The sequence below is a fragment of the Corythoichthys intestinalis genome, chromosome 7, assembly GCF_030265065.1.
Source record: "Corythoichthys intestinalis isolate RoL2023-P3 chromosome 7, ASM3026506v1, whole genome shotgun sequence".
Classification (NCBI taxonomy): Eukaryota; Metazoa; Chordata; class Actinopteri; order Syngnathiformes; family Syngnathidae; genus Corythoichthys; species Corythoichthys intestinalis.
Genome location: NC_080401.1, coordinates 28,698,080 through 28,721,481, shown reverse-complemented (window position 1 = coordinate 28,721,481; position 23,402 = coordinate 28,698,080). Strand labels below are relative to the sequence as shown.

At 38.6% G+C, this 23,402-nt stretch overlaps 1 protein-coding gene across 3 annotated transcripts in view; it reads right to left on the bottom strand.

The window, feature by feature from the left end:
• Window positions 1-13,610: 13,610 nt before the first annotated feature.
• kank4 (KN motif and ankyrin repeat domains 4) overlaps window positions 13,611-23,402 on the bottom strand; it is a 130,701-nt gene continuing 120,909 nt past the window's right edge. For all 3 annotated transcript variants that reach the window (XM_057841215.1, XM_057841216.1, XM_057841217.1), the window contains 5 exons: window positions 22,804-22,888; window positions 21,638-21,857; window positions 21,399-21,541; window positions 19,558-19,758; window positions 13,611-16,493 (listed from right to left, as the gene is read on the bottom strand). In XM_057841215.1, the coding sequence (XP_057697198.1) occupies window positions 16,398-16,493; window positions 19,558-19,758; window positions 21,399-21,541; window positions 21,638-21,857; window positions 22,804-22,888 (745 nt within the window). In that variant the 3' untranslated portion in view covers window positions 13,611-16,397. The remainder of the gene's footprint in view (window positions 16,494-19,557; window positions 19,759-21,398; window positions 21,542-21,637; window positions 21,858-22,803; window positions 22,889-23,402) is intronic.

The window sequence follows — 23,402 nt, the reverse complement described above, 5'->3', positions numbered from 1 at the left end:
TTCCTCGACCGCTGCTGAGCAACGCACGCCGCGTCGGCGTCCGCTTCTCCGGCCTCGCCTGGGCGGTGCTGCACGGCGCGCTCCTCGTCATGGGCGTCCTCCAGACCGTTCTGCTCGGACATCCCGCATCTGGCGTCCTGGACAGCCGCCTGAACGTCGCTTTCGGTCGCCCGCCGCCTGGCATCCTGGGCGTCCGCCAGACTGTTCTGCTTGGGCGTCCCGCATCTGGCATCCTGAACGGCCGCTGGCGCCTGACTGTCCGATCGTTCGTCTTCCACAGACGCCTCGGCCGCGCAACCGTTCCGTTCCGTACTGTTGTTTCGGGTTGCGCCTGGCGTCCTGTGTGGGTGAATTCTGGGGGGACCTGTGTGGTGACCCTTTGTTTGTCATAATTCACCCACCGTACTTGTGTGACTATTTGGCCGAGCGCGTTACCGGCTGCATCACAGTCACGTGACAGAGACACTATAAAGAGCCGCGCGCGTTCCGGCTCATTAGAGAGTTCCAATCCGGAGAGTGCACGAGAGTTCACAGAGTGCAACAGAGTTACAGAGCTGGACACAGCAATCGAGCTCACAAGACTCTAAACATTGCATGCCGCTTCAATGTATTTCCATGTCAAGTTGTGCATTGTTTGGTGGTGTACAAAAGTTATTCCTGATACAGAATGTTTAAAACCAGGATTAAGTACAGCGGTAGCACTACAAACGCGAAATTGTAAAGAAATCTGTGAAAACAAAGTATATTGGTTATGGGTTGCGCGTTGTTTAGCGGTGTACAAAAGTTATTCCAGATGCAGAACGTTTAAAACCAAGATTAAGTACGGCGGTAACACTACAAACATGCGAAAAAGTACAGAAATCTGTGAAAACAAAGTATATTTGTTATGGTCTTATTTCTAAAAACACTTTGTTTCCAGAAAACGTGGAATTCATTCCACTAGCGTAATTTTTATTGTATTGTTGAAAGAAACAAAGTAAAAGAAAGTACTGCCTTTGAAACAGCAAATGTTTTTGCACCTTCTTGTAAAAAAAGAGCATTTTAAGGTCAGCTGTGCGTTGAATAGGCATGAAATAAGTACTGCCTTTAAAATGGTTTATGTTTTTGCACTTTTTTGTTAAATTTTTTTTTTAAAAAAGCAGTTATAGGGCAGCTTTTTGTTGTATTGGCATGTTTCCATCGTTCCTGTTGAATCACTAGGATATTTTGAATAAATAATGGACATAAATTTGTTTGGCTACATTAATTAGTAATGTATGATGCATTGAGAGTCGTGATCATCGTCAGTACCGTGATAATCGTTCAATAATCGAATCGTAGCCCCCTGAATCGTAATCGAATCGAATTGTGGGGTGCTCACTACTATTGAGCCTGACTTCTATGCTTACTTAAGGGATGCAAAGTCCCTCTCACGAGCGCAACAGTAGGGTACAATTGCCAGTTGGGCCCATGGTCTGCACTAGGGTTCCCCACTCAACCAGAATGTTAACAACATCACACTTAACACACTGGTTACACATTTTGCATATAAAAGGTTTTAATAGAAAGTGCTTAACTTCAAGTAGTTTATTAAGTTTTACTTAATTTATATCATATAGGCATTTTTCTTTTAACGACATAACTTAATAGTTACTTAAAGCAGTTGAGGGTAACCACTTGAAATAAGGTTCTTGCATAAATACTTTGTTTCATTTTTTATAGTGCGGTTACACATTTTGCATGTAAAAGGTTTTGAATAGGAATTGCTTAACTTGTTCAAGTAGTTTATAAAGTCTTACTTAAATCATTTAGGCATTTTTCATTTAACTACATAACTTAATAGTTACTTCAAGCAGCTGTGTGGAACCACTTAAAATAAGGTTCTTGCAAAAATGCTATGTTTCATTTTTTTGGAGTGCCAGCTGCGAGACACTTTTCTCGTCTTGCACGCCTGCAAAAAGTCTGCTTCCTTGCCTGGTACGCGACGACTTTTATTTCTCCTTAATGCACAAGAGTGTGTTAGGGTCAAATGAGTGAATATCTTTCATTAGTTAAAAAAAAATAATGATAATAACCATTTTGGAAGCAGGATTCTAGTCTTGCCTTCTGACTGAAATACGCCTCTCTGGGCGAAGTGTGCACAGAACCCCGCTGAAAAGGGAGTGTGAACTGAGTGAATATTTTATTTTGTATTGGACAGTGAATCTTGGTGTCATTGAAGGACAGTTGTAGTCCGTGTCAAAGTCACCACAAGCATTGCCAACACCCACGCCAACACTCCATTAATACTGAATATTCAAATTAGATCCAGTCTGCTGCATAGCAATGAGAACAAACATGTCTGCAGAAGATCCCCTGAAGAACCAACTAAAGTAGCTTGAAAAATGACATTCTGGGCACTTACAATGCAAATTATTGTGAAACCTGGTAAAATCGCTTGCAAGGTTATAAAAACAACAACTTAAGTGACACTATAACATTGACTTTAAAGTCTTAATGGAATTAAAAGGGTATCTTGTAATCTTACTTAGTTATTTTCAGATTAAACGAAAAGGTTTCAAGATAATTGCAGTAAGAAAAAATTTAGCTTTTCTAGGCTGCTGCCTCCATTAACTAAACCCAGGCAAACTATTGAGGATGGATGGATATTTTTTAAAGGGGGATCTCTTTATACTTTTTTGATTTTGTCTAGATTTATTTAGGTTTTAATGTATTTAATACATGTTTCACCTTTAAATACACAATCCATTATTTTCATTATTGCCGACACTTTTTTTCTTGGCGGTGAGAGGGTTAACTGTCGATTCAAGAGCATCAAAGTCCAATTATTTTGCAACCATTGCATTAGGTAAAATAATGAGCAATTCACATTGCATTCTTGTGTTCAAAATGTCTTCTGAAGCATTTCATTCCTATTTAACACACCTTGCTTTGTCACTTTCCTGTGCTGCTCAGGTGAGGCACTTTTCCGCCTCTTGTAGCCTCATAAAAGTTTGTGCAATAAAGTCACTTTGTGTCTTAAAATGCAGTTAGCAGAGGGCTGCCTTTGTTGCTCTGTTTTTCCCCCTGCTCCCTCCCTTCTCTGCCTCATGGATGACAGTTCCATTATCTCCTGTATAATAAATTGCCGAGATTAGCCACAAGAGCAGTCAGAGTGGCAGGGATACACTGTTGTGCGTCTTTGTGTTTATATGCTGTGTGCATTGACCGTGTGTCATCAGCTTTTCACTCTTTACCTGGGTGCCATTTTCTCTTCCTGTGAGTTTTTGTCTGTACGGTGTTTATTGATAACTTGCAACAATATGTGCGTGTGTCTTTTTTATTAAATGTTTTACGTTGTTTCCTGTTGGTTTCAAGGTGTTACCTGACATCTGTGCAAGTGTGTGAACACCCATCTCCACTGAAAGGCCACGTATACACCTAGCATTTTTTTTTTTTTTTTTAAACTGAGGACTGTGTCCTAATATCTCTGGAAAAAATAATTACGTCCACACCAGCGTGATGGTAAGAAAAAAACTTCCACAGCCAACCGCATTCATTCATTTTTAAAGGTATCCACGAAAGGAAAGGGTTGTAGTTCTTAAAAGATAAACGTTGTTATGAGTTAAAATAATTTGATGTTGAAACCCCTCTTGATGTTTTTGTTTTTCTACAATTTGTAAAATTAGTTTAACTAGTAGGTCGCCATTGTTGTTGACGTTGCAGGGCGGTGACGTCACATGGTCACGCTGCCGGGCTTCCACAGTATGACTCTAGCGACATAAACATGTCATCTGTTCAACCCTTTCAATTTGAACCCGAGAGGAACATTAATGAGCATGACAGCGCTGTCGATATTTCACAAACGAGCAGCCAAAGCAAAATGAACAGGAAAGACGGGATGAGATGAGACGAGAGTTGGAAAAAGAACCCAGTGTTCTGCCAAAATGTGCTAAACTGAACTGGCAAAACGTCCTACAAGAAGCGAATTTGACACCCAAAGTATCACAGTGCGTTTTCAGCTTGTTTTGTTTAGATGCATGCAAACAGAACATACTAAAGATGCCTTAAGAAAATACTAAAACGCAGTAAAATCAAATAAGGGTGGTTTAAATATGCTACGTGACTAGTGTGGTCAACAATCTGATTTAAAGCTTCCACAAGAAAACACAATGCTTAAAAGTATGAGAGGTAAACACATTCAAAAAGTATTTTGAGGCAACCAAAAGGTAATGAAATACTCAATAAAAGCACGAATAGTAAGTACTCGCTGCTTTTAACCGATGTACGCATTTGTTGGACGTCTCGCCGCGTAGAAGGAATTGGAATAACCCAGCAGTGTTCGTCTAGTGATAGTGACAATCTACATCATCACCCCAAGGCTCCATTGCGCGCATAAAACATGGCGCCCTCCGTAGGTAAAAACATGTACTAAATATTACAATTTTTTAAATCAGTGACAATATTTTATGTGTTTCATAACATTCATTCATTCATTCATTTTCCATGCCGCTTATTCCTCACGAGGGTCGCGGAGGTGCTGGAGCCTATCCCAGCTAACTTCGGGCAGTAGGCAGGGGACACCCTGAATTGGTTGCCAGCCAATCGCAGGGCACAAGGAGACACACAACCATTCACGCACACACTCACACCTATGGACAATTTAGAGTGTTCAATCAGCCTACCATGCATGTTTTTGGGATGTGGGAGGAAACCGGAGTTCCCGGAGGAAACCCACGCAGGCACGGGGAGAACATGCAAACTCCACACAGGAAGGCCGAAGCCCGGGATTGAACCCTTGATCTCAGAACTGTGAGGCAGACGTGCTAACCACTCAGCCACCGTGCCGCCTGTTTCATAACATATTTTAGTAAAATAGAACAATTGTGGTTTACTAGAGCCTATAAGTCTTTAAGTCCAAGGTTCCCTTTAAGTACATTCATAACAATGCGTGAAAAACAAATGTCTATAATACCCCCATACTTTGAATGTGTTTTTCAATATGAAGCACTGCAAAAGCAAAAAAGCAACTGTCTAATTTACTTCAAATGCAAACATTGGTCTCATGTGTGACGTAGGGACAAAATTTGTCGCAGTCAGGGAGATTTCCAAAGTTAAATCTTTGGTTATCAGTGTCCACATGATGGCGCCACAAATGCAGAATTTGCACATCTTCACTTTCGGCGCAGTTTTTAAGAACGCTGATTTAAATGTGTGTGTGGATGATAGGCCAATCCGGGGCTGGCTCTATGCAGGGGCAAGAGGGAGCAGTGCTCCCTCAAATAAATGTCTTGCCCCCTCGAATAAAAATTTTAGAAGTTGAGAAAGCACATTTTTAAAAATGAATATATTACAAATTGACAGATTAATCTGCACTCAATATACAATCACCCATGTACAAATCTGCACATGGCTCCTTAATATGGTAATTTATGCACGTACCTTTGGCTGTGCTAGGCATGAGTTGACACTTCCGCAAAGCACCTTCAGGAGATATGCTGTGTTCATGTTTTTCGGGAGATCCCAAGTTGGAAAATTGTTCTGATGTGCTGTAAAGTCGTAATGTGGGATAAAACATGGTTGCTACAAATAGGAGTAGCCTATTTAGCCTATTTTAATGCTCCAACGATACATCATAAATTGAGCGACTATTTGGCGCTTTTTATAGACACTGTAAGAGCCATATTCCTGATTTGTCTTATTATATGTAATTTTACTCCTCGCCACTAGAGGCTGTCAATCGCGTCTTTCCACTGACCTCGAATCAGCCCAGGTATGTTTAAAATGACAGCTAAACATGTCACAGGTGTTGGCAGTTAGGAGGGCAAACAGTTTTTGAATGTGTCTTAGTGCAGCGTGCAGGAAGGGAAATTACTCATTTTGTTTGTTCTTTTGTGAATACGTTTTGAGTCTTTTGGTTTGTTCCTTTTATTTGGACAAAATGCTTTTGAGTTAACTTATTAAACGCCACCAGAATAAACTTATTGGAACTGAGAAATGGACTCGCTGGTGTTTGCTTCGCGTCTCCAACTGCACTGAGCGCACGTCATCACTACAATCCCCTAACTATCATCCAGTACTAGACTGAGAACAGGGATCAGTCAGTACATTTAAGGTCAAAAACTTGCTTTTTTGATGTGGACACCGATCGTTAATTGGGACAACGATCATCAAGAGGACGCGGAGCTGCACGCAGCGTGTAGATTTTTACCAGCTCGTTTGGGAGCAGCGGATGTCAGCTGGGCAGCGTTTGACATCGCCGATTGCTGACTGGAGCCGTACGGGAGCTTCCTACGAGACCAGCGGCGGATCATCATCGCGAAGGAGCACCATTCATCAAGCCGGCCAACGCTCGATTGGGGTATGTGGAGACCAGCGCTTATTTGAATGGCCATTTTAATTTGTGTGCACACATTCGCATAAATCCAATGCATTGGTGACGTCACGAACTCGCGATCGTCTAAAAACTTTGCGTCGAGACGAGTTGCGCAACACTTCTTTGCGGGCTAATTAAAAGCCATCTAAACATTCGTGGTCATAATGGCCGAAGAGGAAAAAGGAAAGCTTCGTCATGAGACCGAACTTACTGAAGGTGCGGGTGTACGGGAAAAGCGTGTGATTAAAATTACACCGAAGGTTTTAATGGAAAAAATAAGTAGCTTAGAAAAACAAAGGAAGTCTGGGTTTGTTAAACTGTCAAAAGTAAAGGAAAATATTGCAAAATTGATGTGCGATAAAAGGCACGTAAATGAGGTTGAAAATGAATTTAACACGTTTAATGAGTTGTGTGACAATATACAAATGGTTCATACATCTATATTAGGGTTGCTACCTGCTGACGAGGCAGGCAAACATGATATATGGTACCAAGCCAAAATGTTGAATGTTAATGATTTTATTGAGTATACAAATCAATGGTTAGCTGACAATAGGACTGGTTCAGTCCAGGATTACCATGGTGTTGGTTATGAAATGGGAACACAATGTGGGCAAACACAAATGGTACAAATTGGAAATGAAATGGGACCAACAGAAACACAAAGTACTGTGGACAATGGAAATAAAGTTGTGGATGTCAAGGATGAAGAGGAGGAAAATCAAATAAAACCACAAGACAGCATTTCAAATGTGCAGTCACAGCACCATGGCTCATGCCGTCGATCGTCAAGTAGCAGATCATCGAGCAGCAGATCCTCCACTTCTTCAGCTAGGCTCAGGGCAGAGGCAGAACGAGCTGCTCTCTTGGCTCGAGCTGCTGTTTTAAGGGACCAGCATGCATTGGAGGAGCAGGAGCTTGCAGTGAAGAGAGCATTAGAGGAGCAGGAGCTTGCATTGAGGAGAAAAAGGGAGCAGCTTCAGCTGGAGGCTGAAATCGCTGCAACCTCTGCTAAGCTAGCGGTGCTTCAGGACGGGAGCAGCGTCCATTCAAGGTGATCTGATGGAATGGCTTCCTACATTAAAAAGGGGGCTAGACCTAAGATCGACCTCGCCTCCCTCAATCCAGAGGCTGCGACATACGTGCCTCCACCACCGCAGCAGCAAGCTTTTCTACCTCTACAAAGAGATGCGTCATCAATGGTCATGCCCGCAACCATATTCAACTCAAGGAAACCACAAGTTGATCCGTCAACATTGTATCCCACCCATTCTCAATCACAGGCAAAGCCAATTGTCAGTCAAGCATCTCAAACACTTCAATTAAAACCAAATGCAACCTTCACTCAAGGAATTCCATCACAGCAAGGCCAACACTTGTTTCAACCCCTACAAGAACAAAATCCAACAATAGGCCTCTACAGTCTGCTGCAGCAACAAAATGACATAACGGCTCACCTTGTGCAAATGCAAACAGCACAACTGCTCCCACGAAGAGAAATTCCAACTTACGATGGTGATCCTCTACAATACAACTCATTCATCAGGGCATTCGAGCACTGTGTTGAAGCAAAGACCACCTGCAAAGGAGACTGTTTATACTACCTCGAACAATTCACCAAAGGGCAGCCAAGGGATATTGTTCGCAGTTGCCTGCACATGACTGCAGATAGAGGCTTCGCTCTGGCCAAAGCATTACTCAAAGAACATTTTGGAAATGAATACAGGATAACCGCAGCCTACATGGAGAAGGTCACAATATGGCCAAGTATCAAGCCGGAAGACCCCAAAGCACTCAAAGCATATGGACTTTTTCTACGTGAATGTTCCAATGCTATGGCTGATCTTCAGTACTTGGAAGAACTTAACATGCCGACAAATATAAAACTTTTGGTCCAAAAACTTCCTTACAAACTGAGAGACAAGTGGAGAACAAAGGCATGTGAAATACTGGAGAAAACAAACAGGAGAGCACAATTTACAGATTTAGTCAAATTCGTCGAGCAACAGGTCAGAATAATTTCTGATCCAGTTTTTGGAGACATACAAGATACATCACCTGCCATCAAAGGGGTTACAAAGGCAATTAAGTTACCGTTGAAACCACAATTGAAAAGCAGTTTTTCTACACAGGTGGTCATTGATGAACAAACCCAACCAGGTGATGACCAAAAGGAAAAGGCACAGAACAAAGGGACTTCTAATATAACTACTTCCACATCCTGCCTGTATTGTAGCACGGGTGGTCATGTGTTGGCGCAATGTTTTAAGTTGGGAAAAAAGACCCACGGGGAGAAATTGGACTTTCTAAAGGAGAAAGGTCTTTGTTTTAGTTGTTTAACCACAGGACACTTGAGCAAGAGCTGTGATAGGCGCATCACTTGCAACAAGTACAACCGAATGCATCCCAGCATACTGCATATAGAACAAAAGGAAATGGTGAATCATAATGATGGTCAACAAAGCACAAGTGAACAACCAAATACTTCTGACAGTTGTACAATATCCTCCACATGTGGTCTTACAGGGGCCGGAGACTGCAATAAAATTCTTCCGATTTTGCCTGTTAAAGTGAAGTGCTCAAAAGGGAACAAGGTGGTTAAAACCTATGCCTTTCTGGACCCAGGGAGTACAGGAACCTTCTGCACCAGGAGCCTCATTGAAAAGCTGAACACCAAAGGACGGAAAGCTAAAATCAAAATCCGCACCTTGGGGCATTACAACATAGTGGAAAGTTCTCTGGTTGATGGTCTTGAGATTTCAGGAATTTCTCCTGAGCAATTTTATTCGCTTCCCACAGTTTGCACCCATGATCAGATGCCAGTTTCGATCACCAACATAATCAGTGAGAGGGAGCTGAGAAAATTGCCTTATTTAAATAACGTAAAGATTCCCTACCTAAATGCCTCTGTTGACTTGTTGATTGGCACAAATGCATCCAAGTTGTTAGAACCCTGGGATGTGATTAACAGTCGTGAAGATGGACCCTACGCGATTAGAACCCTATTGGGGTGGGTGATAAACGGTCCGTTATGGGGCAGTAGCGACTGTGAACAAGAGCATCCTTCAGTTTACGCCAACACAATTTCACATCATGCCATATACCATCCAGGGAAAGGAAAATTGAAAAGGTCTGCTAAAAGGTGGCAGAAAAAGCAAGAGCTTCCAGAGGGAGAGGGGGTCCATGTGGAGATGGTCAATAGAAAATGCCAGGACAAGCGGGAGCTGATCAGGGCTCAGCCGGAGAACCAGAGGCAATGGGTGGTGAAGAAGTCTACAGTCCAAGCCGAATGGTTCAAGAGCACTGGCTCTGCCCCCTGCATGATGTCGCTGTCGCCTCTTTGCATTCCCCAGAAGTTGGGCAAGCTACCAGGTGCTTTTACCCGGCGCCGGAGCTCGCACTACGGCAGCGGTCGGAAGGATGGGCCGCTCTCAGCTCAGGGCTTTGTGAGGACGCTTCCTGGCCGCATCCATCCCCAAGAAGCCAATACCATCCCCCTCTCCTCTGAGTCCCAGGAACTTCACAATGGACGTGGTGTCGGGCAACAAGCCAACACCGCAAATGACTGCGAGCGGCCTATGCCGTGCGACAGAATGCAAACTTGTCGTGCTGTCAGTCCATGTCTTATGGATCCAGTGAAGATGGAGCATCCGGATGACATGAAAATGCTGGTCTTCAGAGGTGGTACCAGATGGAAAATCAACAGGACAGATGAAAAGAAAAGGGGCATCCAATCAGGAAATTTAATTGAGAATTCACCAGGCATAAAAGTCCGCCAGGTTTCTCTGGACGCCTCCCCTACCAGAAGGAAACAAAGGTTCTCCTGACATTTCTCCTCCGATGAAGCAACGCCACAAACCTTCTGACTTGCCACCACAGGCAGCAGTTGAAGTCTGAAAAGGAGCAAAACACTCCCTCTACTGGACGAATGTTTGACAACCTGTCAAATAGGAGAAAGCATGGAACTGGGACAGAAATTACAGGAAGCTCAAATACATCCCGCAACGCTCAGTTTCGAGACGAGCGTTAAAATATGTTCAAAAATAAACACCGTTTGGTGGTCTATGATCATGGTATGACTACAATGTGGGATTGGGAGCAATCAATCTTTTTTTTTGTGCGTGTGTATATCTATGGCTCATTTTGAATTGTAATGTAATTGCTTTAAAAGGAGCAATTAGGGGCCGGTGTGTAAGAGCCATATTCCTGATTTGTCTTATTATATGTAATTTTACTCCTCGCCACTAGAGGCTGTCAATCGCGTCTTTCCACTGACCTCGAATCAGCCCAGGTATGTTTAAAATGACAGCTAATCATGTCACAGGTGTTGGCAGTTAGGAGGGCAAACATTTTTTGAATGTGTCTTAGTGCAGCGTGCAGGAAGGGAAATTACTCATTTTGTTTGTTCTTTTGTGAATACGTTTTGAGTCTTTTGGTTTGTTCCTTTTATTTGGACAAAATGCTTTTGAGTTAACATATTAAACGCCACCAGAATAAACTTATTGGAACTGAGAAATGGACTTGCTGGTGTTTGCTTCGCGTCTCCAACTGCACTGAGCGCACGTCATCACTACAATCCCCTAACTATCGACCAGTACTAGACTGAGAACAGGGATCAGTCAGTACAACACCATGTAAATAGCAAGTCATTTTTCGATTACCCCAACAACATATGAATGCAGCATCAATATTAGCATGTGCTAATGATACAGTCGATGGCAGGTGCAAATTACATCTTCCCACCTGCTTTACAGATACATGCCAGATAAACTGCTCATCCTTCTTGTTCGTTTTATTACGTATGTGTTGATGTTTGTTTGGTCGCCTATTCCCATGAATTGTGAATTGAAATGTTTCAACTTTACTGGTTACGTTTCAGGCAGTTAACTGCGCAAACTACTCTAGTCGCAAAATGAAATATCAGATTAGCTGCTGTATTTTAGCTTACCGGCTATGAATACAATGAAAAATAACTGCGATTTAAGTGAGTTTCGTCAAATATTGTGTTTATGTGGAATGTGGTATTTGAGCTGTATCAATACTGATGCTACTTATTGCTATTTGTTTATATGACCAAACTGAATCAATCTGTATGAATTAATTGCCTCTCTTTGAGATACAACCTCTAACAATTTTGTATGTGTGCTCATCATGATTTCCAGCTGTTTTACAAGCATTTTATGTTACTGCAGTCCCTGTAATGTGTATCAAGATGTATTATTTTTATTTGTATTTGACTCAAAAAGCATTACTCTTGCAAATAGATATTGGAAAGTTAGTTGCTCACAGCAAGGAAAAATGAGAGAAGTAAGCTAGGTAACCCACCGAGGTAACATAAACCACTTTTAGGTCACAAATTACTAGTTGAGAAACACTGATTAATTGCATACCAATTACAGTGTTATATCCCCATTTCTGTCTAGACAAAGTAGAGCTGCAGAGTGCAGGTACAGGTGAATGAAGGATGGAAGTTCATGAGCATAGGTCAATTGACTATCAACAAGGGATGTCCCAATTTTAATTTTGAATACAGATGGCTGAAAACACAAAAAAAACTCACTTTTTTACAGAAACCTGTATTTTGGTTTGAATTTATATGGTTTAAAGCGCTATTTCCGACTTTTTATGAGAGATAAATGGTAAAAGAAAAATGTTTTTGCTTGCTCACCAGTGCCTCGCTGTGCCCCACATGTGATGCCCCCCAGACATTTCTGACTGGCCCCTCATATATGCCTGCCTACAACCAGCCCTGGGCCAAACCGTAAAACAGGGGTCCCCAAATTACAAAACAAATTATAAAATTTTTCTGTGAAGAACACAGAGAGGGTTCTTTGGTTATTGTCTATTTAATTAATAGTGTTATTATTATTTATTATTATATTATATTATATTATTTTTATTTTATTTACTTTTGTTCTGTGAAGAATCCAGAAAGGGTTATTTGATTGTGGCTTTCTGAAAAACAATAAATTTTTACAGTTAGGTACTCCTGCAATCGTCACACTTTTTCTTTTACAAACTGACCCGGCCCCTCATCAGAGAAGGGAAAAGTTATGTGGCCCTCACAGGAAAAAGTTTGGGGACCCCTGCCGTAAAAAAAAGTTCTGCTTTTTGTGAAATAGCCAAAGACTCATGCGGAGGATTTGATAAGCCAAGTGCCATTAGTAGATAATTACCAAAAAGTCTTAACTCCAACGAGGGTGGCTCATCGTCTTGAGGCTAGGAAATGGAGGTCATGAAGAAAACATCTGCAGTTAAGATGAGGAGCATTTGATATTGGCCTTCTCGGTTCTCCTTGCATCTATCCATTTTCCATACCACGTCTCCTTATCAAGTGTGAGCGGGAGTCGATCCCAGGTGCATGTTGGTGAGAGGTGGAGTAAATCTTTAAGCAAGTACCAGTAATTACATTTACATTACTTTAATGCATTCATTGTAATTATTATGCAAAGTTAAACTAAAAAACATGTAATTTGGCGATACCTCAGTAAGTGTCAGTCATCGGTAATATTTGTGATTTTTAATGAAACCCAAATATTTACTACTGCATTTTATGGATGATAAATCTAACTTTTTTCAGTGTTTGGCTGGGTCTGCGATTTATACTCAGGTGGGATTTATATACAGTATGTTGTTTGTTTGTGCTTTTCCCCCACACTGACAGCAGCGAGAAGGATGCTCTCGGCATGCTGTCTACTGTAGAGATGCCCGGGATGTTGAGAAGTGATACTGAAGACAGTTTTATAGACACCTACTTGGCCTGTTCATCTCCATTTGATAGTTTTCTTTGTCACTGATGACCCCACCGTCATCCCTCCAAAAAAGCAAGACACACACCCACCCAAAAAAAAAAGACAGCAGTGAGATTTATACACACTATTTATATATTTGTTATTTTTCTTTCTTTCTTTTTCCTTTTTTTTTTTTTATTAATTGTGTGAAAGAGAATTATCTATGTTCTTAGAATGAATTAGTGAGTTATGTAAATATGATTGTGAATGGTTCGTCTGTCTCTTTGTGTCATTCTTGCGATTAACAGGTCATCAGTTTAAGTATCAATTCCTGCAATTTTTAGATGTTGCATGAACATCTTGTCTGCATTTTCTTTGCCTTAGTGATGACATACTAAACCGCATTTTTATCTACCCAACTGCAGCGTTCAGCTGTGCTTACCACGTTATTGTACTGCCATCTGTTGGCTATCTTTTGTCATTCATTCAAAGTTGCATGTGATGTTTTCGGTTTATTCCAATAAAAACCAACAAACAAAATACTTGTATTTATTTATTGTGAAATATTTCTCCTTTCCAACATATACTCCTTTTTTAGATAATACATAAAGATATAGCTTATTATGTTTTAGACTCTCATATTCACAACTGTTGATTGTAAGGGATCTTCCATATAGTTTTCCGTAATTAGAGATGACATGTAACGTGTCATTGGTAAGGTGAAAGGGCACATGAAAAAGTCACCAATACTACACCATCCATTACTCCATTATCCACTGCTCAATGTCAAGTTCAATCACTGCAATAGCTGTCCATGCAAACATACATACTATATTATATATATAATGTATACAGTAAAAATATATATAATTTTGAATAAATATTTCATATTATTTGTAGAGCATATTGTTTGACAATTGAGGTTATATAGTTTTCACAATACTGTATATACATGTGTATAGCTGGCATTACAAGAACAAATAAATGACATTTAACCCCATGTGAAATAGATTTGATTTCAAGTCTTTGGCAACAAAACCTTCTTAACATATAATCTAGGTCACAATGGATTGAACATAAACATGATATTTTCACAAAAAGTATCGACTGGCACAAAAAAAAAAAAAAAAAAAAAAATTAAATTATTGTCACTACATTTTGGAACATGAGAGGCTGAAAGTTCATTTGTTTGTGTATTAAAACACAAACAAGTACGGAAATGAAATCACAAATGACACAATATTGTGGGGAATGGGAAATCTAGGTTTCAGATTATGTGCAAATTCAATTTATTATGTAATTGCCACCTGTGAAGATCATTTGTGTTACTGTGTTTTGATATTCACAGCATGTTTTATGTTATTAACATACTCTCTAAATATCATTTACTTTTTTTCCAAGCATGACAACACCATTGTGTTGTGAAATGCTTGCATCAAATTTAGTTTCATCATCATGAAACTGAATAGTTTTTGTTTTTGCAGTTGTTACTGTTGTAATACAATAAAGTGGGTCAGATTCCTTTTTGGACCAGTTTAACTAATATTGGCTTGTTTACCCACCATAAGTGCACTATAACACAGTAAAACAAAAACACTAACATTTTCTGAATGACAATCCACTTCAGTTTCATTCGTAATGTTATATTCTTGAACATTCCATAAGTATAATGTGTATAAATGTATGATTGAAAGAACAGATCTAATGCAAGTTTTACACTTGCAATAGACTATTTCCTATTCTGGGTATTAGTCCCAATACAGTTATAATTGCTACATGTTTGTATTAGTAATAATATATTCAATATTTAGGAATGCATTGGCCAGTCAGACATTCATTGTGCACAATTTTGCATATTAAAAACAAGTATGCTAAGATAATGGTAATAAGTAGTTTTGCAGCAATTTTTTGGCGCAAGATACTGACTGTGTGGTATTCGGCCAATGTCCATACTGTACCGATACAATGTCTTTTTCTTTCAATACTAAATTACTGCATACTGTACTTACTTGAATGTAAAATAATTGCGATCATGGCGTGTTCAGACATTGCTCTACTCATTGTCAGCCATTGATGGCGCAAGAATGAACAAATGTTCATTCTCTGCCACCCTGCCACTTCAGATGGACTGGACATCTACTCGTTATAAACTCATTTAAATTCACAGCAGAAGGATGATTGGACATCTGCCATCATCTTGGGAAGGGCGACAAGCGCTCCTTTTTTATAGCAATGTGCGTAGCTAGATCTTAAAAGTACATACTGCACAGCATTGGCACGTTATTTCTTAGTAGTCACCAATACAGATGTCATTTTAGTGCCGTATCGGTACCGATACTCCGTATCGGTGCAATACTAATAATAAGTAAAGTCATATTTGTCCTGGGGAAGCGTGTGAGTGTCAGACAGTATTATAACATACTGTTTTACAGCTGTTGACAGCCAACAAAACAAACTAACTCTATGAAATGCAGTAATGTCTCCACAAATACAATCTTTGTAAAAATAAAAATATTAATAATCGTAATAAAAGAAATAAGTACGATAAATAAATTAGTGCTTTTGACGTAGTTATATATTGGTTATAAAATGTATTTTTTGTTTCGTTCTATACTGATACGAAACATTTCATGACAGACCATCCGTATTTCTTGTAAAATTCGCACACACACAAATCACATTTAAATTGTTATTATAAAATAAGACACTGAATTATGTCAATTATCAATTGTGTGATGGGAAACAACAATATTACTCATTTTATCCATTTCAATACATGACCTAAAGGCCTGGACCTTAATCTGAGTATTTACAAAGTAATATTTCAAAAATAAAAATAGGAACATATTAGAAAATACAGAATCTGTGTTTGTATATACTAGTAATCTGATGCAATATGTACTGAAAAATGACTTATGTCCACTGTTAAAAAAAGTGTCCATGTAGAGAAAAAAATATGCTGAATGTCATTTTAAATACCTTATATACTACATGTATTCAAAAGGTAGATTTTGTGCTTAGTATTATGCTTGAGGAGTATTATAAAGAGGCAGCAGTTATCTTTCCATATACATTTCAAATGACCTGTTTAATCAAGCGACTCTCCTGGTGTCCATTGACTGATGCAGCATTTCTATGAAAAAACCCAGGGGGGATTGGCTAAAATATGGAAGAAAGAATATGGGCATACGTTGCTGTCTGTCTGTGTGTGACCTCCCAATGTTTCAAGGTAAACAGTACACATATGCAGAGAGTAGGGCGGATGGGCACATCTTTGTTCAGCTTTCTCGGCTCTGTTTCATCAGGAGCTGGCTTGGAGGAGACATTTTGACTCACTGGCCAGACTCAGCCTTTTCATGTGCCTTGATGAGGTCAGCAACATCGAGGTGAGAACATCCTTCTGCCACTTCCCTCGCATTTTGTCCGTGCTGGAGGAGCAAGAGTACAACGATAAAAAGGTTATATTTCAAGTATCTGCAGGGAACGTTTTACCCCTCACAGTGGCAGTATTGTGCCGTTTAAGCCCCTTTCTTCCACTCCTGGTGTAAAAGCAAAAAGTACCACAAAAATGTTAAAAATTTTAATTAAAAAAAAAAAAAAAAAAAAAAAGAAAAATATTACGGTATTTATTCCTTTTAAGCAAGGACGTATGTTTGATCTTAACATTGGTAGGGACGATATGGTATAACCTGCATGTCTGCATGTACGCTTTTTGCTGGAGACAATATAATGATCAATGCAAAATAAGTCTATTTTGACTTATACTTTTATGTGTATTGGTTCAGCCTACACCGGTTAATCCAAACCTTTGTTTTCAAAAATTACTAAAACATTTTGACAACTTTGAAAACAGAAAAAATGTCTGGGTTTTATGAGCAAATTTAATTTGCATTATTTGAACATAACATATATTAACATACAATATATTAACATACACAATAAATACACGCTTGTTAATCATCTCTTAATTACCCAGGAATGCAAAAAATAATAATAATAATAATAAAATGAAATAAACATGTCTTAAGACCACTCAAGATTGTCTAAATAAAGAAACTACATATTACTGCGGGGGGGGGGGGGGGGGGGGGGTGGTGGACTTCTTTGTCAGTGAATAACAAAAAAATAAAAATAAAATAAGAATGGATCCGTTAAGTAAGACACTACTACTTTGTCCACAGGCACAGCCAAACTAAAAAAATGAGCGCTCCTGTGGGCTGCTTTAAGACCACATAAAGAAAACGTAAAATTGGGGAGAAGGGGGTAAAACTCAGTTCACTACATCTCTTGCAGTTTATTTAATGTTGACAGTAGAAAACACATAAAGGAGGACACTTCTCTTTAAGCAGCTACCTACTCGAGTTTTGCAGGTTAACTAGTCCACACAGTTTAATATTATGTTAATGTTACTCTGATGCAGGTCGGACTTTCAGTAGAAAAATTAGTGGTGTGTTCCCCACCTCCACAACGTTGACGTCTTTTTACATTTCATACAGTGACTACTGCTGGCAGAAGAAAAAAAAAAAAAAAACTTCTAATATCCCTAATATCTAATGTGTGTGTGTGTTTGGTAGTGGGGGGATCAAGTCAGCCAATCAAATGTACATTATATAACGCAAATAAGGTTGCTTGAAAGTTGGTGGGGACAATTTGAGCATCCTGAAAATTTAGTAGTGTTTTGCCCCTACCGTCCCTATGCAATCCTACGCACTTGCTTTTAAGTGCACATGCACGCACACAAAAACCCATTTGAGATACAACATTACAATATTTGTGGTTCTGCTCATTATTTCTTAAAATTTGCGTTATTAACACTTGTACTTGCACCAGCATAAGGGATTAGTGGCCGCTGTGACAGTTTCAAAAATATTTTTTATATACTGTATCTAATTTTGATTATTACTTAATATACAGTATATTAACATTTTATGTCTATAATTAATTACATTTAGCAATCTAAAACAATTTAGTCTTAGTGAATTTACTCACTGAATGATGATGTACCTGTGATCATTCACACAATTAAATAAAAGACTTGTTGTATTCATCTTTTTTTTGTAACTTGAGAACAATTTTAAATATCAATGGACGTTTAATACCACTATATATACTTATTATGCCATAGTTACATAGTACTGAATGTATTTTTTATATTATTTTTTTCAATTATTTCAATTTTGTTGTTGATAGTGAAAACCATACAATGTCTATTTTGAGTTTTCGTGACCAAATATGGTCTATAACGTAATCTGGGATTTATTTTAATATGATATACAAGCACACTACGTTTAGAATATTAGGTTTCCTTAAATACCGTATTGGCCCGAATGTAAGACGGTGTTTTTTTGCATTGAAATAACACTGAAAAAGAGGGGTTGTTTTATATTCACGGTCTAGACATTATACCCATTCACGACGCTAGATGGCGCCAGATATCATTGAAGCGATGCTCTGTCATGACAACTCTCAGCTACTCTCCCCATTCACGACGCTAGATGGCGCCAGATATCATTGAAGCAAGCGATGTTCTGCCAAGACAGATCTCAGCTACTCTTTTTAGTTTAACCAGTTTGCATTATTTTATTGCAATGTTTTTCCTTGTTCATATTTGTTTCATGACTAGTTACAGTTGGACTTCACTTTGATTTTTAATGCAGTTATTGCAATGTTGTTGTTTTATCACAATAGATTGGTTTATTTACATTTCAAAAACCAGAAGCCATTCATTTACAAATGTGATTGCACTTTAGTTCACATATTTAAATGTTCAGATATTAGGGTTTGTATGAGGCAAAATAACATGCTTTTTCTCTCAAATATATTGTTATAATCATGTGTTTCGGATGTACTGTAATTATTTTCTGTATAAAAAATGAATTTGGTGTTCAAAAAGTCTTTTTTGAAACTTGAGTCTTGAAAAAAGAGGGGATCGTGTTATTATCAGGGCCGTCTTATATTTGGGCCAATACGGCAATGGTCATTTCTATGACATAAACTTTATTTTACCACGAGACAATTATGATAATATTTTTAAATCAGTACCTTGTACAAAGTCTGAGTTGTGAGAGTATTCATAAATAATTTCATTCGTAACAGAAAATAACATTTGCTTTGCTCGATTATAACTGCAAATTGACTTTGTAGAACAAGCAGAACTAGTGGGTTAAATTATATTTTAAGATGCTGTCTTGGGATTGTATCAAATGTTCCTCATTATTCTTTAATATGCTGCTCCTGGCACTGTTCTATATATAAATATAATATAATGAATGACACAGCGCAGTAATTCATGTTTAAATCCCTAAAATTATATATTATTTAATGCAGGATTATGAGGTTAGGGATTTATCTCAATGGTCAATTTGAAAGACACAAGATCAGTGTTTTTGACTCTCACAAGGCTAATATGAGATATAGGTATCTTGAATTTGATATTATCTGACAATATATCATATTTTATTTACTGTCGTGATTAAGCCAATGGAACAGTACCTTATCTGTGAGGCTGGTGTCACAGTGACCTGTCTCCAGCAGCAGGCGGGCAATGTGAATGTGGCCGTGCTCACTGGCGCACATCAAGGCTGTGGAGCCATCGAAATCCTGAGCATTTACATCTGCGCCACAACTCAGCAGTAGCTTCACCATGGCAAGGCGGCCGTGGCTCACGGCAAGCATTAGCGCTGTCTGACCCATCTGGAGGAAGATTGAGATTTCAATGAAACGTGAGACTCCATGTATTCAGGAGGATATCGAATTTTAAAAAAATAATAACAAAAAAACAGGTCATAGTGCAGAGTCCAGACTCACAAAGGGGCAAAAGGATAAAAGTAACAAATAATTAAAAGTATAATTGTGTAAATATGAGCTTTTGAAGAAGACACTGAAAAAAGAAACAGGAGAGAAGGCAAACCAATAGAATGTTAGGTTAGGGCAGATCCTAAAAAGATGTTTTTCCATAAATTGCCTACAGAATGGTTGTTTATATGCGCTCTGTGAATGAATCATGCTGTTCCCTGCTGGTAGTTTCATCTGTAATTCTGAACAGTAAAAACAGTAAAAAACAATAATAAAAAAAGGATGGACAACAAAACCATGTACAGTACATGTTGCATGCAAATTCGATGGCACAGAGAGAAAATAACATCATTATGAGCGATCTAGAGTATTTTTATCACTGCTTAGCCAGTTCAGTGTCTCAGCTAACATCAAGCAAAAGGTGAAGAACACAACAGAACTGGTCGCCAGTTAGTTGCATGGCACGCATAGCAATGGACAACCATTCGCAACCACATTTACATGGCCACTGAGCATGAACTGAACTCACACTGTTCACAATGACGTTAGGCAAACGTAACAACATCTGCAGCCTGGGATTTAACCTGAGAACTGTGAAGTGGACATGCTAACCACTATTCCACCTGACAGGAACTTCATTTGAGCTAAAATACATTTTCTGGCCATATTAAACTACTCTGGAATAGTGCTGCAACAGTTAATCGATTAACTCGAGTATTCGATTAGAAAATAATATTAGAATTAAATTTTGCTGCTTCGAGTATTCGTTTGATTAAAGTGGCGTTGTAATGGTTTATTTTGAAAGTGTTTGCATTTAGTTTTATTGATGTGGCCTCTAGTCTGCCTCATTTCACATGGCTGAATCCAGCCACTCCATGTTAAGACGAACATAAGACTAGTTTTTTTAAGCTATTTTTTTAATGCATACTTAATTTAGTTTAATGGTATATTTAGCCGTTTTTTTTTTTTTTTTTTTTTTTTTTTTTAATGTGGGAATATGAGTCTGAATAATTTAAGAGCGTTGTTTAAAAAAAAAAAACGTTAGCGTTTTATAGCATTTAAACTCACAAACTTTTGCTATGTAAGTTAGCCATTGTTCTTTTGCTGTACATAGATCCTAATTTATTAATTTTTTAATACCGTTTGAGGCTCATCTCAGGTATTTTAATTTTTCATGTTCCTTGTCCGATTACTCGATTATTTGAACTAACTAGTTAATCGATTAATCGGCTACTAAAATAATCGATAGCTGCAGCCCTGCTCTGGAATAAAATCTTGGCAAGCAAGGCGAGAATATGCAAAGGCCTAACAGGAATGCTAGAGCTGACATTTGTACCCCAAACATAAACTAAGTTCAACCACATGCTCACCACTATTCCCACTGTGTATAACCTTAAAGCAAGTATAAGTAGTTCTTTGTTTTTATGCCCTTAGAAAGACAAATAAATTCAAAGTTTGAATGTAAAAAGAAAATCACTCCATAACTGTCACCAAAAGAGCGCTCATACCTCAATACTCTATGATTAAAGGTACCTCACCTGTCTAGAGCATGCGTTAACATCACCAAGTCTCAGCAGCTGTTGTGCGACCTCCAAATCATCAGGACTCTCAGCTGCTGTCAGTGCAGCGAGCATCACTGGAGTGTAACCTGCCTTGTTCACATTGTCTGCTTCACACAGTCCTGAAGAGAAACATAAAAAGAGTTTCCAATGGTGAAGGTTCCAACTGGTAGTCTAATGTCTCTGGCTAATAGTGTTAGTTTTGACTTGCAACTCACCTGTATCAAGCAGCAGTTTGACCACGGAGAAGTTTGAATGTGACACACTGTAGTGAAGAGCCATATTACCGTTGCCGTCTGTCAGGTTGACTACATATGGCAGAAGAGTCGGTGTGGTCAAGCCCACTTGGCGCAGGTATAATCGGACGGTATCGGCCTGCGAAGTTTTCTGACTGGAAACTTTGAACCATTCCTGGTAAAGAACCACTAAAACTTGCCGCTGAGAGCAGAGAAATGTGAGAAGATATGTAGATTTAAAAAACAGCCTTTAAGTGCCTTTAATATGATTTTATGGAGCAGCTGGTTATATGCCTGCTGAGGATGGCATATTATTCGACATTATAATTTCAAAAAGATCCTGAAGCTTTGTCTTTAAATCACATTCTTTTTTGTTTAAGTAGATTTAGAATAATGTAATTTGGGGCAGGATATTACAAATCTTATTTTTCCTAACAAGCTAATATATACAGGGTGTTGCAAAATGTTTGACCCCATTTCGCAGGCCAAAAATTTTGACAATTTTTGTAGAAATGACCTCAAATTTTCACAGCTTGTGTAGAAACATTTCAAGTTTTTGTGTGTAACGTTTGGCATTTCTATCTTTTCAGGTTAAGAAATGCCGTTCACTTCAAAAGAAAAGGCATTTTGCGTGTTAGAGTATGCTCGGACTCAGTCACCGAAGACAGCGCAGCGTGCTTTTTTCACAAATTTTGCAGAGAAGGCACCAACTACAAAAACAAATTAGGACTTGGCACCAAAAACTTCAAGAAATTGAGTTTGAAAAAGAGTTCGGCACGAGCTCAAATACCGACTCGACGTGTGCAGAGTCACAGGCGGCACTCATATTGAACATTTATGAAAATCTGTCATAGAACCAACAAATATTTGTACTTTTCTTTGTAAATTCAACCAATAAAACTTATGACCTTCAACATAAAGTGTATTTAGTTTCATTAAGATCCATCAAGTAGTTTCCGAGATATGGCCATTTAGAATAGGATCAACCATTTTGGAACACCCTGTATATTTCAGATTTTCGTCTCTGCGTCAAAAACTAGTCGTACTTTACTATATAATAAAGTACTTGTACTTTTAGGGTACTTAAATAGGCTATTTTTATGGTTTTATTAATATTATTTTTGTTTTCATTTGTTCAAAATTATTACCATTTCTTTATCCGGAGATGTAACTTCTTCCATGCGATCCTTTACATAAAGGCAAGCATCAATGAAGCTCTTCTCAACTTTTTCCCTGAAATGAAGGACCACTTTTCTTTATAAATGTTCAAGAGCAAAGGTTTAATACATGCAAAACCTAAAAAAAGACAAACCATATGATAGATGATACATTTACTAACACAAGAAATTCATTATGAAATAGAAACACACTATAAAAGCAACAAAGAACGCAAACACACTATATGCAGCCTTACAATATGCACATATAAACTGAAACGGTGAACGAGTAAACTGATTTTTACCATGTACTATATATTTCCAATCATGTACACTAACTCTGTAGATGTGCATTTATTACACCAAACTGTTCACACTTGTACTGTGTTCCGAACTAAGGCAACCGTTGAGTAATGACTTAATATGTGAAATATCTTCTCCTAGCTGCCCAAGGCCATCTTCCCTGGCCCCATAAATTCAATAAACACTAATAAAAGTGTTGCAGACGCAGGAAACTAGAGGCTGCTCATTTTGTTTTGTAAAGGACAAGAAATGTGAGTGCACCTGTTTATAAACTAGTGCACATTGGA